Raw genomic sequence first — 18,694 nt, forward strand, 5'->3', positions numbered from 1 at the left:
AATCACCTTAAATAAATAATTAAAAAAACACTTTAAGTTAAAGGTAGCTGGGAAGAAGGGCCATTGATCTATGCCAGCACTGCTGTCAGCCCAAAACTCATCCAAAGAGTTGCGGGGAGGATTGGGCTGTGGCCCCTTTCTTCTTTCCGTTGATCAGCAGAACTGCCAGGGAAGAAAGAAAAGAGCATACCGAACCTATGTAAAGGGTGGCAGAGCTGCACCTGCAGCATACATCCCCATGGAACTGCAGGAGTCTGCTGCAGCAAGGCTCCTCTGTCTATCTACCCTTCCTGAACACAGGCACAACCTAGCCCTACACTGTAACTGGGAGTTTGCCTCCTAGCCTGGGTAGACAGACATACCCTAGCTCTGCTCGAACTAGCACACTAAAAACAGCAGAGTGGATGTTGCAGCCACACAGATGGCAGCACAGATTAGCCTCTTGAATTCAAGCCCTCCCAACCCCCTGCGTCTTTATTTATTTATTTTGCCACTGCCTGTACCACAATGTCCACACGCTATTTTTAGTGCTCTAACTCCAACAGAGCTAGCTTGTATCTATGTCCAGAATGGGAGGCACCCTTCCAGCTGCAGTGTAGACATGTCGTACCGTTCTAATATTCTCTTATGTCTTCCTTAGAAATTGGTGTGGTTAGAACTGTTTAGCGTCTCATGTTATAACCTCTAGCGAATGGGAAGACAGTGCTTCTCTGTCTTGAGCTCAGATATTTGGAATTAGAACTGTCAGAAAATGGGGAATTAATTTCACAAAAAATAGTGAAATTTTAAAATTGTTTCCATTTCAGAGTTCAAAAATGAAACACCTTCTCATTTGTGGGGGGATATTTTCATCTAAATAGTTTTTTATATGATTTGTTTACCTGCCTGAAACCCAGTTTTCACTAAACAAAACATTTCAAGAACAATTCCAATTTTTTAATAAATTTCACAGAAAACAAAAAAAATAAAAAAATATTGATAATATCAGTGGTTTTTCATAATCAGTTTCCTTTTTGAAAAAGGCCATTTTAAATTAAAAATCTTTTTTTGCAAAAAAATTCAACCTGTTCAGTTTTGAATGTTTCTTCCTTTGATGTGTTCCTAAATACATCAGTGATACCCATCTGACTGAGGATAAATAATGTTTTGTTACTTTTTGAAACTGTTTATTTTGTAGAGAGAAGTATTTCTTGCTATTAAAAATATAATTTGAGATGGGAATTTATACCAGTTCAGATAGCTTTTTGTTTTTAATCTGGCCATGTTGCATATTCAAACACCCATCCACCCCCATTTTTGTTACATTTTGGAGGGAGAACTGGGGGAGGGGGGAAGGGAAGGGGGTAATGTGAAAAGTAGATATTGAAATATGAGTTTGAGTGAAATGGAGTAAAAATAAGGATTACTTCTCCACCTGCCCCCCTTTTATTATAAATATCAAATATATTCCTCTGAACTACACTGTTTTCTAAACTAAGATCAAAGAAGGGCATCAAAGTCAGTGAATAAATAAAACAAGTCATTAAAGTTCAGGTTCTTTCCTGTGCCACAGAGGGGCAGGAAAGAAGGCAAACACAACCTTAAATCTTCTAGCAAGAGGGATGCATTACTTAGTAAAAAGAGGAAAAAGAAAAAAGTAATAGATCTTTGTATAGGTTGGTAGGAAAATATGGATTAAATTTATATTAATAAAGTTTTACAATATCTACAAGCTGTAATGCACAAATTCCATCTGTCACGTAAGTGGAAACTGTGATTACACTAGTTTTTCAAACTAATATTTCCAGCTTTTTTTTAAAAAAAATTCACCATAACTGAGACAGTAACTGCTGTAAATGGAAATTACTAGTGATTCAACCAACTCTTCTCAAGTATGTTAAATATGTAGTTGTGATGAATCAGAGATTGTACATTTACTTCATTAAAACAAAAAGCCAACACTTATTCACAGTTTCTCTTCCTGTAAGTTTCTAGGAACCACAGCATAGCAAAAATTCTTAGTATGCAGATTTCCTAGCATTGTCTGATTACTGGCTCTTATTTAGTTGCACTGGATAAAAGGCATCTGACCTAATATCTGGTTTGTTTTTCAGAAGAAGCACTTTCTGGGTAGTTGCAATTATCAAGTAGGAAATTCAGACTTTTAGATAAGAATTTTATGTTTTGCTAAAGGCGTAGTATCTGTGATAATAAAATGCAGAGTCTCAGTCAAATGCCATCTCTCCCACACCGAATCTATGTTCAACTTATATCCACTGCTGGTGACAGCAAGTAAGTAAAGGCAAAATGAATTGTGTTGATTAAAGGAATCTGAACTGAGGGGGTCCATGGAAGGTCAGTGGTATTATTGTATTGCCATACTGTTCACGGGGGTCTGAACAACAGATCACATCCATATCTCTGCAATTGACTGCACAGCACTAACTTAACAGGACTAGTTCAAAATGATTCCCCTCAGACTCCTACAAAGGTTTGTTTTTTTGTTTTGTTTTTTTTAAATTGTCCTAATCAACCTCTTCTGTTAACCTTCAGGTGAAATGGGGAGAAAAGCTGATTCAAAGCTTTTTGTGTTCAAATACATTGTGTCTTATAATTAATAATAATTAATAATAGTTTCGGAGTAGTACCCACAGTGTGCTACATGTTATATAAACACATAACGGAAGGTGCATACCCTGTGGCTAAGAGCTAATAATCTTTACAAAATAAAAATGAACTTACCTCCAATTTAAATAAAGTTGGTGACTTTCCCTAATGTTTAGGTGTTTACATGAAGTGTGTATAGTTGAGGGACAATGCTTTTTCTAAATCCGAGGTTTTGATCTAAGACTGTCACAGCTTCTTAAAGGGATGAGGAAGTTAATGCAAGGAATTTACAAAGCCACTTCCTTAGGGAATGAGAACAAAAACTTATTCCCTGGCCTCTTTTTTTCTGCTCTCAAATTACTAATGTGTTTTTGGACCAAAGTAGTTTACAGAAAATGCCTGTTGTCTTCAGTGTCTTTTTTGCAACTGATCAGCGCCTTGCAGGATCAGGATTCATGTGATTAAGGAAATTATTATTTTAATGTTACATCTTCTTTTCATCTTGATTCACTCCCCTTATATTCTTTTTAGAAACTTTGTAAATGATGCTTTATTTATTTCCCATTCTTTCTTCTTTCTGTCTTCTCCTTTTCTGACCCATCATACTCTGGTAGAAAAGGCTGGCTCCTACTGAAATCCTAGGGAAAACACCAGCTGCAAGTATGTCCTTCACAAAGAAAATATAAATTTAATGAGTGTTCTTTTGTTTCCAGTTATATATAATGTTTCATCATTAAAAGAGTGAGAAAATTAAACAAAAAATACCCGTCACTCACAACCTCAGAAGCTAATAACTTCCATTTTCATTAGTTATTTTTGTCTTTATGCTCATAACTAAATTCGTCACGCAAATCAGCTGTGAAGTTATGGTAATAGTTGTAGTTTTTTACAAGTATGTGTCATAACAAAATGAGCAGTTCAGCAATTAACTATAGGCATTCTTCATACAGCTCCTCAGTCAGTTACAGCATATGGCAAATAACTAGTGTGTAAAATTGAATGTCCCTAAGTTTGGGAGGTTGGTTGGTTGGTTTGAGACTTTTTTCCTCCTTCTCCATTTTAAAGGTGTGGCAGACTCCCATCTGTGAAAACTCTAAAGACAATTAGAATCTGTCCTAGAATTTTGAAAGAAATGAATTCACAGCAGTTCCTCTGTGTGTCAAAACTCTGACTATAGGAAGACGTAGTGAAATTTAGGCAATTACAGACAGATATTGTGGACCCTGGCAGTGAGCAGGACCCTGGAAACACTCATTTTACAGAGAGGTTGTCTAATAGTTAGTTGGGGTTGCAAGTCAGGTCCCATGAGTTTTATTCCCAACACTCCCTCTGAGTGACCTTGGAAAAATCACTTAACCTTTCTGTGCCTGTTTACCCATCTTTAAAATGAGTATAATAATATTTACAGTAACCACCTGGGTGGGATGTTGTGAGGCTTAATGAATTTGTGTCTGTGAAGCAATATGATGTCCTTGGGTGAAAGGAATTATTATATTAGTGCATAGCTAATGAATTATTGAACTGAATGGGAATTTTGTTTTAGTTATAGTGGTCACTAGTCAAACACCTGACATTTACACAATATTATGGGCTTTATCCTGTCATCTTTGGTGTTTTCTAGGCTCACATCCCACTGCTGATCTCAATGGTCTGGCCTGCAGGATCAGCCTGAGAGAGACCAAGAGCAGGCCTACCTGTTTCAGGCAAGGCCTTGGGCCTGCCTCCTGTTCTCTCATCCCTACCCTCAGTAAGAACACATCCACGTGTCTTTAGTGAGCCCTAAACTTGGTACTAAGCGTCTGGAGTATCAAGCCTTTTAAAGGTACTGTAAGGTTTAATCAAGGATTGTAATGTTCTACTGATGTCTTTAGACTTACACAGTATGGACCTGATCCTGCAACACTTAGCCCCTTCAGCTGGTGTAAATTGTCAGAACTCCATTGAAGTCAATGGAGCTCTGACACTTTACACCAGCTGAGAATCTGGCTCTTTGCACTGTACTTTGAGGGCAATGGGACTATTCACAATAGTAACCACTATGCTCAGTAGCAAGTGTTAATGGGACCAGGCCCTATGATGGGTAAAAGACAATGGTGTGGCATAAACATGGATTCTATATTTGTTAACCAAAAAATTGACACAGCTGGGAAATAATGCTACTAAAAGATGTAATCACGGTGTGTAAACAAGACACCTATAGATTTTGCTTTTCAAAACGTTTGATTTTCAGTTTGATTTTTTCTATCATCCCCATTCTCCTTTTTGAGTGTTTATGTTTTCTTTAACTCTTCACTATACTGACCAAAAAACCCTACAACTCTGCTCCCTTACTTTTTTATTTGCTAATCTACCAATTACAGATTGATAAATTAATGTTTCATTCAGGTTTTAGGGCTGGTTCCCATTCAGGTCTTTCATGTCACTCAGACTTTTGGCCATGTTCATCATGGGCTAACGACATCTTACTAAATGTAGGGCCAGAATCTCATCTGCCATTTTTTCCTTTTGACTACTCAGTTGATGCAAAACAGCCATGACTAGTCAAATGAGAATCCCCCCCAGCAGTGAGGTGCTCTCAGCTGGAATACAGCAGGTAGAGTTTGCACCTACACCAACTGCTCTTAGCCCCCAGTACAGAGGGCATGTTTGGAGAGGAGGGGAGCAGGGCAGAGAACAGCAGCATTCCACCAGTTTTTGGCTAACATATGATTCCTTAGGGACCATACAGAGCTGATATAAGTTTGAGCAGACCCTGGGCTTCTTCAGCTCAAGGCTGGGGCTGGAGTAGCTGTGGCTTCAGAATCAGAGATCTGTAAACAACTTTCAGATTCCAAGCGGATCTTGCCATGGTAAGAATCTAATCCAAAGGCCTCTCCATTTACTCTTTTCATTTTAATATATAGATTGTAGAAAGAGCTCTACTTTGTAACTGCAGTTAATAAAGGCAAAAGTGATGGTAAGCATTCAGGAAGCTTTTCAGACGTTAGGGGAAAAGAAATGTCTCGAATAAGCAGTCAAGAGGGCCTGTGAGAATTATTGTAATCAGTGGTGGAATAGTATGGCACAGTATTTTGAGGAAGCCTCTGAAAGACATGACCAGAAATCTGTATTTGAGACTTTGAAGATCCTAGTTGGATATTCATTCTCATGGCTTCTGCCAGTTAAGGACAAAAATGGAAAATACTAATAGGATATTGATGCACAACTTGAGCATTGGCATGAGCATTTTTGTGAATTAATAAATAAATCCCCACCAATATGTAAACTACAAGCTAGTCCAAAAATGAACCCAAATGAAAACAGACTGGTAACATTAGAGGAAGTGATATTTCAAACAGTTACAGAATGATAAAGCTCCTGGTCTGGACAAAATTACCTCAAAACAGCTGCAGAGTGGAGGTCCAGATTTAGTTCACTGGTTTTATCAAGTTGCCTTAACAGCTTGGGAAACTGATCACTTTCCAGAAGGTTTGGAAAGAGGCTACATCATCCTTTTTTCAAAAAAGAGTGATCAGCTTCCTCAAACAATATAGGAATAATGCTGCTGTCAGTCCAAGGGAAAGGGTTTATAATCATACTACTGATGGGGGGGGAGGGATAGCTTGGTGGTTTGAGCATTGGCCTGCTAAACCCAGGGTTGTGAGTTCAATCCTTGAGGGGGCCATTTGGGATCTGGGGCAAAAATTGGGGATTGGTCCTGCTTTGAGCAGGGGGTTGGACTAGATGACCTCCTGAGGTCTCTTCCAACTCTATGATACTGAACTGACTGAAATACTGTCCCAACCCAAAAATGAGAGACGACTGCTGTGGTTTCCATACAAACCACGCTATATACGCTCTGTGAAATGTTATTGGCAAGCCAGACTGACAAAAGGAAGTTAACATGGCATTTATAGACTCAGGGCATCAACCAGTAGTGTGTATATTGCTGCGCCAGTCTGGGGTGCCTCAGGACTGAGTGTACCTAGTGGAGGAACTATATCACGCTTGCATTATAGACTTGTTTTCAGTAGAATCAGTGGTACGTCAGGGATGCATTCACTCACCAAACTTATTTCCTGTTCTAAGAGACTATGTGACCACAAAGTTGATTGAAGCTAAAGTACGAGGTGGAAAGTTAAAGATTCTTTAGAGGATATCAAGTATGCAGATAATATTGCCTTACTTGGAGAGATTACTGACCAACTACAGCTAAGGCTGGAAGAGCTGAGAAAATATTAGGTCCCTGCAGCTGTGCCTGCTGAGTCTCCATAACCTAACGAGTCAGCTAGGCTGCCTGACTGATGCCCTGTCTGATTGGCTGAGGAAGCCAGCAGGGTGGTTCTTAAGCCCAGCAGCAGCAGTAGATCGTTGGCTGCTCAATGCATATGTACATAGGCTCTCTGCCTCCCTGTGCTCTCCTCACTCCAAGCCTGCTCCTGCTTTGCTCCTTCAGTGCTCCAGCCCAGATCCTACTCTGCACCCAGCCTTGTTCCCATTCTCTCCCAGCCCTGCTCCTGCCTTCCCTGAGTCCAGGTAATCTGGCTGTGTCCCTCAGCTCTGATTCCTGGCTTAGACTCTGTCTCGACCCTTGGCTCTGGCATTCGAAGTCTGACTTATGTTCTGATCTTCAGTTCTGAACCCCAGCTCTGATTCTGCTTTGAGTTTGGGCTCTGGCCTTTGGACTCTGAGCACTAGGCCAGACTCCTGTTCCAGTCAATAGGCCTGATCACCTGCGGCCTGATTCCCTGACAGAATCCTTAGGACTTAAGATCAGTGGTGATAAAATAAAAGCTGTGGATGCCTCTTATAAAACAGAAATGAATGATCTGCTGTCGTGCATGTAGTTGGCAATAACATTGAATGGATGAATAGTTTTATCTATCTGGGTAATCAGATTACATCAGAAGGCTCTATAACTGAAGAAGTCACATGTCAGATCAGTCTTGCATCAATGACAGTTCAGCGTCTTCACAGGCATCTGTGTGGCTGGCAGGTTGTCTGCGTGATAACTAAGATACGAGTGTTCAATGCAGTATTGATGACAACCCTGTTATAAAGAGCAGAAAAATGGCCATAAAAAACAGCCAAGGAGAGGAAACTGAACAGTTTTCAGTTCAAAAGTTATGATTATTCTTAACATCCATTGGTTTGATTTTGTTACAAATGAGGAGATACTTAGATGATCCCAGAAAGTTGCAGTCTTGCACCAGTTGAGAACAAGTAGACAGCAATGGTAGGGTCATGGCCAACGTGCAGAAGAAGTTATGCTTTTACAGTATGTTTATGGAGGTGAGGTGGAAGGAAGTAGAGCACAAGGCTGACCATGAATGCAGTTGGAAATGCAATTTTGAGAGTTTTAAGACCCCTAAAACCTCCCATATTGACTCTTGCTGAAGGAAGAAGACTTGCAAGGGATGGTTCAAGATGGAAATCCTTTCTACGTGCCACCCTGGTTACACCATAGCCAAGTGAATCTGCTGCTTCTTCTTAGGATTTGAGGCAAACTGTTATCATCCATATGGCTTTGGAGGTCAGACACTGGTTCTTAGAGGCTGTGGGATTTTTGCTGCCCGAATTGACATAAACAACATCTAAATTCCTGTCAGTGGTTTACTAATACATTTAACAGCAAAAGTGAATGAGCAAATCTTTCTACTGCAGAAAAACATCTTATAGTGTTGATTTATCTGGGATAAATGAGGGGTGTGTATAAATTGCTCAAGTGGCAACTCTTCACTGTCAATCTTTCCTAAACACTTTTTTTTGGGAGGGTGGGGGGAGGAATAAATTGGTGAGTATTTTCCTGAAGAATCGTCTGTTTTACTGCATGAAGAATATATGATGGTAATGAGTGACAGGACTGCAAACTGTTAGCCAGGTTCTGAAGAGTACAGCCCATGGATATCAAGCAGAAATCTTTCCCTCTGCAGGGGGAGTGTGTGGAGCAAAAAAATTTCTACCCCATTCGTAGTCCCCCACCTTTCCCCACACCCCCCCAAAAAAGACTGCTGGGAAGAACTATTCCTGGGCAGGGGGCCTAAGAACAAGGCATGCAGGCCAAATCTTTTTACGATTAATCCATTGGCTGGGCGTTGATCCAGTCCACAATAACCACACACGTTACTCATGATCGTGCTAAGACTGTCTATACGATGAGGCTGTGTGTGGGGCTGCAGCAGGCCAGAGTATGGGTGCATTCTAATGCTGGGTTTTGCCTCCAATTTTTTGAACCATATGTGGGGGTATTAATTACTAAAGGGTGTCCCAGATTCGCTTAGCAATTAAAAGTTCAAATGTGACTTAATCACAGCCCTGTCTCGTGCTCTGGAAGGCATTGTACTTTAGGATGGTACAATCCCTTCCAGAGTTTGGTGCCATATAAGGGGAGCAAACCCAGTGCCTACATTCTGTAAGGGTGTGCAGCTTACACTGCTTAGCATGGCTAGCTAGCTGCACTGCCAGGTGCTGGTGCTAGTGTGTGCTAGCAAGAAGCAGTCCTTATGTTCAGGAGAGTGCAGGGATTGCGATTGTGTCCCACCTGTGCAACAGACACAGCCATGTTGGAGGCTCTTGGGCCTTCCTCCCTTTTGCATTCATGTGGAAGCCTGACAAAATCTACTCGAGCTGGCTGACTTTTTATTTTTATTTTTTTTTAATCCTTTTGCCACAAAAAAATTTTTATCAGTTTTAATTAATTTTGTTTTTACCTCAGGATTTTTTGTTCATTCAAGATGTAGCTTTCAGATGTTCTTGTTGTTCTTACTGTAGGACTTACAGGGAATATCTGTAACTTTGCACACACAAAAAACAAAAAGTCTGGGATTGTCTCTGGAGAAAAAGCTGACATTTTTATTCTACTCATACTGGACCAGAGAGAAATTAAATGTGAAGAATGACTCCAATATTTAACCCACAACCTGTTGCTGAAGAGGCTTGTAATTAGGCATTGCAGACACCTGTCTCTTCTCTTATCCCATTGCTGCTCTGTGGTCTGGTTTGTTTGAAATGCATTGCTGCCATCACTCTAGTAAAGGATGTGCAGGTGTGTCTATCACAAAAAATACTTCCAGGTCTAGTATTAATGAAAATGTTTGTTGGCAGTCCCAAGTAAAAGACTGAAGCACAGAGACTTAACTACTTTCACCCCCTGTTGGTGGTCACTCTAGGTCAGACTTGCGAAGGCGCACTGGTGATGTGGAATCCTGTCTCTCTGTTGCTTTCTGCTTTCCTGTTCTACAGCTAGAGGATTTCTCTTTCCAGGATTGCCAATCTGGCACTCTTCACAAGCACAAATTATTTTTAAAGGCTTCATGGTTATTCGCTAATAGAAACTTTAGGCGGGTGCAATTTGAATCCATAGCCAAGGAATCTCTCTGTGGTTTCAGTAACATGTAAGATCAATAGCATTAACCTTTCCTTAACTGCAGGCTGAGTCTCTTCCTAGTCAGATATGGAACTCTGGTAATCAGGCATTTGGGAATGAAATTGGGAGCTTCTTAAGCATACTCACAGAGTAACCCTGGTATCTTTTTAAAGGGGTACAACTGAAGGACAAAGTTTGGGAATTCTCAAATTTGAGATCAAGGTTTGGTTTTACAATCAAGGAACCCTTTTCATTTGGAGATTACCGCAATGGGAATATAATAAAATATGAGGACAGAAAATCCCCTAATACATGGCATGAAGGCAGCTATTTTATTTAACAATTTTTGTTTTGTTTTGTTTGTTCTTAGTTCTGTTAAGAAGTTTGGGCTCTAACCCCTAAACCTCATTCTCTCCCTGTAGAGCAGTAGGAGACATTCAAGATCAAGAGAGCTTCAAGATGGAGCAGTTGTCTCATTTGAAGAATGTCAGTGCATTTCCTCAGATTACAATTTAAATTGCTGAGTGAATCTGGCGTAAAGATCCACAGAGACAGGAGTCTGAACTTATCCCCCTGCCAATAAGTAGGCCCTGACCTGTATACAAAGGCTTGTGTGTGCTTTTTTGAATAATCAGCTGGATAATTGGTATGGCCCTCATGTGCTTTTTGCAGCTCTCCTCCAACTGGAAAGTGAATTTTCATTTGATAGATAATCTAAATTGCCCTTAAAGATTTTCTTGGAAAGGTATTATTTGTGTACAAAGCAAACCAAAATAGCTGTCTTAATGAGTAAACAAAAGAAGAGCTCAGCTCCTGGGTGACATTCTGTACTTGAAAACTAAAGTTGTTAGCTATCTCAGTCTGTTCTCAGCACTGGAGAGAAACAAATATCTGGATCTGAACATGCCAATCAAACTCATTTTTTTCCTGCAAAATAGATGCTCTTAGAGAAAGTAGCACCAAGAAGTGCTAAAAAATTATCATGGTTTGCTGAGTCAGTTCAAGCTGTTGAATCAATAGATTTGTATTGGTCAAAGATTGTAGACACCCTCAGCTGGCCTGTGCCAGCTGACTCAGGCTCGTTCTGGCTCAGGCTGGAGCCCAGGCTCTAGGACCTTGCAAAGTGGGTCCCAGAGCTCAGGCTGTAGCCTGAGCTCAAATGTCTACACTGCTGTTAAACAGCCCCTCAGGTTGAGCCTTAAATACCTGTGTCAACTGGCACAGGCCAGCTGTGGGTGTCTAATCACAGTGTAGATATATCCTGAGTCTGTCTTCTGTTGTGGTTTCAGTGTGTATTGTCAAATTTCTTCTTTCTCATGGTTAGTTGCAATGGGAGATTAACAGGGGACGTGACATAAATGTATCTGACATGACTCCTATTGTGGTCAACAGTTATTCCAACATGTTCTGAAGATTGTAAGAAAGCAGTTGAGTGGAAAACAAGGTGCAAAAGTTCACAAATCTGGAGGCTTATGGAGGGTTGTCTGCTGTTCTCTGCTATGATGGTCTGAAATTATACTTTGTGCACAAATGGCATTTGCAGATTTTCTATAGTGTGGTTTGCAATTTTGCTTATCTTTTTGCAGAGGCCTGCTGGAGCTTTTTCTGACTGCTGTGGATAGTATATAGCAGTTCTAAAGATGGATTGCAGAGCAACAATAACAACAATAAAATCAGAAAAAATGCTTTGCCCAACATTGTTTCTTTAATACATGTTAAGTCTTTAAGATGTTGTGTGTATTATATATCAGATCTTCACTTTTTGCGAGGGGACCTGAATAGTAATTCCCAAGAGCAGAGAAGGATGCTGAATCTTAGACAATCAAAGTAATATTTTCCCTATGGTTACTCTGACATTCAGCATACATTCTCTCCTAAAGGTGAGAGAAGGCAGAATGGTAGCTGAGGTTACAGCCTCATGCATCATGATGTCTCAGGTCCTCCAGCAAAGAGAGGGAAGTGAGGTATTCCTATTACCTTAGATGGAAAAACAAATTGAAGAAAACAATGTTTAAAGCAGACTTTATATGTCATAGAGAACCAGTTAAGAGAAAAACTGAAAGGTTTTGGTGTTTTTTCCCAGTTTGCTTTTTCAGTCATATTGCTTATAAGAAATAATAGTTTTACTAAGGAAACAGTGGATAGCTTCAGAACTTCTTAAAATAATGTTTGTGGGCTAAATAGAGAAGGAAGATACAGTATTGACTAATTATAATGATTGAGTTTATGTTGGGGTTTCTAATTTTATTTATTTATTTTATTTCAGGGACATCACCCGAAAGCTCCTTATTCAGTATCTAAACAGTGGGGTTCTTTCTTTGTGGACAGCATCTCAGGATTGGAAAGTACAGAGGAAACCTTAACTGACACATGGTCTTGCAAATGTATCAGTGCTTATAGCACTATTGCAATTCCAAGTATTGAAGCAATAGCAGGTAAGGAAGACTGTTCTTATTAGTGAATATGTAAAGTGTCCAGAAGTAATGCTTTCAAATTATAGATACTACCTTGAGAGAAAATCTATTTTCAAAACTCATCAAAACTAATTCTCCTGTTAACACTCAACAGTAAACTGCCAGTCACTATTCATTATTTTTATGGTTATTCTCATAATAGTTGTAGGCTGGACAAGTTTGGTTTTAATGAGTGCCTTAAATATTCAGACTTTTATCTGATTCTCTTTAGTTTGACAATGGGGCTGGAAATTTACCATAGGGTTTCTTCTACTTCTTGGTCTTTGCCTGGTCTTTCTCACAGAATTTTGCTACTTTTGCATTGAATGAGTGCTATGATTAATTCCAAAAGTGTACCATTTACCAGCCTCTTGGTTCAGTGTTGAGTCTATTTCATGTACAAAACGAAAGAATAACTAATCTGAGAGATTTCAGAGTAACAGCCGTGTTAGTCTGTATTCGCAAAAAGAAAAGGAGTATTTGTGGCACCTTAGAGACTAACCAATTTATTTGAGCATAAGCTTTCGTGAGCTAAAACTCACTTCATCCAATGGTTAGTCTCTAAGGTGCCACAAGTACTCCTTTAGTCTGAGAGAGAATTCCAGAGTTGCCAAACAAAGTTAATTCTACAGCCATTGCCAGCATATAGGCTGAATTACTGCTCACACTTACAAAGGGCGATAATGTTTAGGAATCAGCTAAAGATACCACTGAATAGTTCTATTCTGTGCCACTATATTCTGAGAAAGCAGCTACATTATAAGGATATCACAAAACAATTAACCTAATATAACGTAACTTAATTATATTCTATCTTTTGCTGCATGGCAAAGTTTCTATCATTCCAAAGATAAGTGGCCCATTTACCTTTAGCCATGAAAAGAACTAGGGGAAGGATAACCTCTGTGAAGTTCCCCTCACAGAGTTTTTCCTGATTCATTCTGGTGGGTAGGATTTGCGTACCCTTTGACAGCATTTTTGCCTTTGGGTGCCATGGGTCCAGGAGAAATCTGCAGGGTCGGCCCTGTTTCGGGGCTACTTCCCCCACTCCAGTTCCCTGAAAACACAGCTCTTTTTCCTGGGCTGGCAAAGTCTTGAAGGGAGATTTCCCACTTCAGATGACAGGTTTCAAAGTAACAGCCATGTTAGTCTGTATTCGCAAAAAGAAAAGGAGTACTTGTGGCACCTTAGAGACTTACCAATTTATTTGAGCATAAGCTTTCGTGAGCTACAGCTCACTTCATCAGATGCATACTGTGGAAAGTGTAGAAGATCTTTTTATATACACACAAAGCATGAAAAAATACCTCCTCCCACCCCACTCTCCTGCTGGTAATAGCTTATCTAAAGTGATCATTCTCCTTACAATGTGTATGATAATCAAGTTGGGCCATTTCTAGCACAAATCCAGATTTTCTCACCCCCCCCCACACACACACACACAAACCCACTCTCCTGCTGGTAATAGCTTATCTAAAGTGACCACTCTCCTTACAATGTGTATGATAATCAAGGTGGGCCATTTCCAGCACAAATCCAGGGTTTAATAAGAACGTCGGGGGGGGGGGGGGGGGAGGAAAAAACAAGGGGAAATAGGTTACCTTGCATAATGACTTAGCCACTCCCAGTCTCTATTCAAGCCTAAGTTAATGTATCCAATTTGCAAATGAATTCCAATTCAACAGTTTCTCGCTGGAGTCTGAATTTGAAGTTTTTCTGTTGTAAGATAGCAACCTTCATGTCTGTAATCGCGTGACCAGAGAGATTGAAGTGTTCTCCGACTGGTTTATGAATGTTATAATTCTTGACATCTGATTTGTGTCCATTTATTCTTTTACGTAGAGACTGTCCAGTTTGACCAATGTAAATGGCAGAGGGGCATTGCTGGCACATGATGGCATATATCACATTGGTGGATGTGCAGGTGAAGGAGCCTCTGATAGTGTGGCTGATGTTATTAGGCCCTGTGATGGTGTTATTAGGCCCATCAGGGCTCGTTCTTGTTAATCCCTGGATTTGTGCTGGAAATGGCCCACCTTGATTATCATACACATTGTAAGGAGAGTGGTCACTTTAGATAAGCTATTACCAGCAGAAGAGTGGGGTGGGAGGAGGTATTGTTTCATGATCTCTGAGTGTATATAAAGTCTGCTGCAGTTTCCATGGTATGCATCCAATGAAGTGAGCTGTAGCTCACGAAAGCTTATGCTCAAATAAATTGGTTAGGAAAAGGTACTCCTTTTCTTTTCACTTCAGATGGTGGGGGACAGCACAAAGGTTAAGGCTGCTTTCCAGGTCTTAGAGGGCAGTGACACTGACACTCCCTCTCCTAGTCCTTCTCCAGCTGTGGATTCTCAACACTGCAGAGAGCTCTCCATGGTGTCTGGATCCTGGCCATGTGGGGAGGAAGGATTGTGTGTCATGGAGTGTTCCCTCTGTGGGATAAATGTTAGGGGATGATGGCTCTGGAGGCTAAGATGTAACCCATGCACATGAGCTAAGGGAAAGATCAGAACTAACATTTTTAAACTTGTAACTGTGTACATTATAGTAGAGGATAAGTAGAACTGTATAAGAACTTTATACACTTCTTCAAAGAGTTTTTAAAAGGTCCATTCATTATTTGATGTTGAGGTAGTCCTGACCCCTCTGCAGTGCCTTGTCTGACTGGCTTTATGACAAGCTGTGTAAGTCTTGTTTGTCCTGGCTGGCCTAACCTTGATTTTTTGGCAGATATTGTAAGTTCTGGCTTTGCTGCATTTGTTTTAAAATAACTAGCTAGACAACATTCACAACCAGCTATATGAGGTTGATGTGCTCTGGAGTGCTTTCTTTTTCCCCTCAGGTATTCTAAGTGCCAACAGTATGCTTGGTCCTGTCATGTCACAAACACATCGGCCATGCCTGAAGGACATTATCATTTGAAAAGCAAAGATCTGACAGAAATGTTCAGGGAAATCCAAAGAATGACTCTGTCACAGGCTGGCTGGCCTTTAAGGGTTCAGACTGTGACAGATCAGCTACCTTCCTTCACCCGCCAGCTGATCCTAATCGGCTGGAGATCATGTGGCTCAACTTGGATATCAGACCCAGCTGCTGGGGGAGAGCTGGAGATTTCCATAAAGAGCAAGGGGAGTTTAGCTGGAGTCAAGAGACCCAGAAGAGAGGAGAGGGAGAGTTTCTTCTCTCTGAGAAGCAGCCTGGGGGAAGGCTGAGAAGCAGAAAGGAGGGAAGAGCAGACAGGGTGAGCTGGAAGCCTGACTGAAGGCAGTTACCCTGATGAGTTGCAGCCTGCCTGAACTCCTATGGGAGGGGAGGAGTGGGCCAGCCCCTGGACATTGAGGTTGTTTGAGGCACAAGAGCAAATGCTGAGTCACGAGGAAAGACCATGAAAGCTTAACTGTGCCTGTGAGGAAGACAAGGCCTGCTGAGCCTGGTGGGGCTAAAGATTTAGTTTTTACATTTTTGGTTGGATGTCGATAAAGAATTTTGCCTCCCTGGAAGGAGCAGGGCTTTCTAGAGTGGTCTGGCTGGAGGGACAAGACACTTGCAGCTGGAGTAGGCCAAAAGTCTGGAGGAAACTGAGGTAAGGATTCTGCAATACTACATCGGGCCAGTAGAGGGCAAACTGAAGTGGCAGCCCTGCCAGAAACTTGTGTACTGTTTTAAAAATAGTATTGAGTATTATATCCAGAACAGGGACAATATTTTAGTAGAATTGTTTGATACTTTTAAACATTTTTTTTCCTTTAAAAAATGACCTTTTTTACCAAAACAAAATTTTCCATCAAAAATTGTCAGCATTGTTGAAATTTTACATTTTATCACAAAAGCCATTGGGGTTCTAAATTTTCGTCAAAAACCCTATTGAATATGTTATCAATAACAGGGTTTTTGTAAATGAAAATTTTCCATAATGTGTTTTTTCATTTTTAATTTTTAAAATAATTGGGCAAAACACGAAAAAATTGGAAAAAAAATGTGGCTGTTGTTTCAAAGTTTTCCAAACACACCAACTTTGAAATTTCAATTTTTCTCATCAAAATAGGTTTTCAGTTTTTGACCAGCTCTACTATGCCTTTTAGGAGTTACACCTAAAAATTTTACACATATAAAAGTAAACAGTTCAGTACTCAGTTAGCAAAATAGCTACATTATAAGAGCCATTTATCAAAGAGTGTTTATAGGAAAGGTCTTTTAAAGTAGGTGCTGCTGTGAGAGCTTTTGCTTTATCCCATACAATCAAAATATAAAGCTAGTTGTATGTTTTAATGGGTAAAATGAGTACTTTGCTGAAGAAAATAGTCTGGTGGCATCTTTCAGTGATGGTGTCGTTATATCTCCTTCAAAAAGAGTTTTGCTTCATCTCTATCCCCATTTTATAATAATAATACTCTTATATAGCTATCTTTCTATATAAATAAAAATCATTGTTCTTTTTACTTCACTATCCTCACTTTCAGAGATACTGAGGTTTTAAATGACAGACATGGTGTGAGTTCAACAATAGGGACAGAAATTCTAAACTCTAAGCTTGGCTGTGATACTGAGTATGTCTACACTGCGATAAAAGACCCATGGCATGGCCATGGCTGGCCCTGGTCAGCTGACTCAGCTCACAGGGCTTGGGCTGCGAGGCTATAAAATTGCAGGGTAGACTTTTGGGCTCAGGCTAGAGCCTAAGGTCTAAACGCCTGACTACACTGCAATTAAAAAACAGCAGTTGGCCCATTCCAGCTGACTTGGTATTACAGCACTTGGGCTAAGAGGGTGTTGAATTGTGGTGTAGACGTTCGGGCTTGAGCTGGACCCAAGCTCTGGGACCTGCTCCCCTCACAGGGTCCCAGAGCCCAGGCTCCAGCACAATCCCAAATATCTACACCTCAGTTTAACAGCCCCTTAGCTCGAGTCAGCTCGCACAGGCCAGCTGCAGGTGTTTAATCACAATAGACATACCTAAGACCCCGCAAGGGGAGAAAGTCTCAGAGTCCAGGCTCCAACCTGAGCCTGAACATCTGTGCTGCAATTTTATAGCCCCACTGCCAGAGCTCTGCAAGCCCAAGTCAGCTGACTTGGGCTCTGAGACTTGGTACCATGTGGTTTTTACCGTGGTGTAGACACACCCACTGACTCAGTAGCATTTACCCTCAGTTTCCCCAGCTGTAAAGAAGGAATTGCTAGGTATTTTTATTATGTATAAATAAAATGTTACTTAAAACATTTCCTTCCAGATTCAGATACCTCCCATCCTTGTTTCCTCTCCCTTCAACTCTTCCCTTTTTTTCAGACTAGCTTTTTAAGATGTTAACTTTAATTAATCAAGTTAACTTTTGGTTTTTTCCATTCTGTCTCCAACCATTTGTACCAGCTTCAATGTGGAGCATCTTTGGTTGCTCCTCCAATCATCTGGCTGAAAATGACAGCAGATAATAGTATGAACATCCCATTCTCTTCAGCGATAATCTGGATTGCTCATTGGTTAAAAAAGAAAATATTCTCTGCCTTTGGATTTTAGCTGATATGATCATTGCCTCTTAAAATAGGACACCTGTCTTATTATTCCTTAATCATAAAACAAAGAACACTTTGCCTATTGTTAGAATTGTCCAGAGGACAAAAAAAACCCGTATTATGTGGTGAGCCCCATGTATCTACTTCAATTTGCAATGAAACTTAAACTGTGAAAGGCCAAATAAGATTTATTTTAAGATATTATCATCTTGACTTTTAAGCATTTTTAAGGAAGTCTTAACTAAATAGGCGAGTAACATTCTGAATTGTACCTTTGATAAAGTAAACAGGATCTGAGACCAAAAATAATTATATTTATATAGCAGCTCAGATCAAAGGGGCTGAAATCACTTCTATGAGCTAATTCTCACTTGCTTCCCTAGTAGGTAGGGAAGTATTCTGAAGATGTGGAAACTGAATCACACAGAGGTTAAGTGACTTGCCTGTGGTCTCACAGAAAGTGAGAGGCTGGGAAAAAAATAGGAGCTGGATACCTTGACTTACAGTCAAGTCCCTTAACCAGGAGGCCAACTCTCCAGTCAGTGCTCTGTTTCAATTTCAATCTCCCTCAGTTTCTGTTCACAGTCTCCAAATAGAAGAATGGTGCAGGCCATATTTTCAAAAGCAGCCTCCAGAATTATATGTACAGCTTTGCATGCCGGTTTGTACATACAGATTAGAGGGTTTGCACATCTGAGGTTTTGCATAAACCTGGGTGTATAAAATATCACCTCCTTTTTCAGAGGCTGTGTTTCAGTCACTTAGAAAATATGGCTATGACATCCTGTGTGGTGTGAGT

At 40.3% G+C, this 18,694-nt stretch overlaps 1 protein-coding gene across 3 annotated transcripts in view; it reads left to right on the forward strand.

Moving 5' to 3' along the window:
• NT5DC1 (5'-nucleotidase domain containing 1) overlaps positions 1 to 18,694 on the forward strand; it is a 238,149-nt gene that overhangs the window by 198,904 nt on the left and 20,551 nt on the right. Inside the window, exons 11-12 of one of the 3 annotated variants that reach the window (XR_012158025.1) lie at positions 4,208 to 4,408; positions 12,198 to 12,259. Coding sequence is in view for 1 of the 3 variants with exons in the window: in XM_073337114.1 (XP_073193215.1) it covers positions 12,198 to 12,366 (169 nt within the window). In the remaining 2 variants the exon portion in view is untranslated. Of the gene's footprint in view, positions 1 to 4,207; positions 4,409 to 7,964; positions 8,044 to 12,197; positions 12,367 to 18,694 lie in introns of those variants that run through there. The other 2 variants (XR_012158026.1, XM_073337114.1) reach the window with 2 other exon arrangements.

The sequence above is a fragment of the Lepidochelys kempii genome, chromosome 3 (genome assembly GCF_965140265.1).
Source record: "Lepidochelys kempii isolate rLepKem1 chromosome 3, rLepKem1.hap2, whole genome shotgun sequence".
In the NCBI taxonomy this organism is placed as follows: domain Eukaryota; kingdom Metazoa; phylum Chordata; order Testudines; family Cheloniidae; genus Lepidochelys; species Lepidochelys kempii.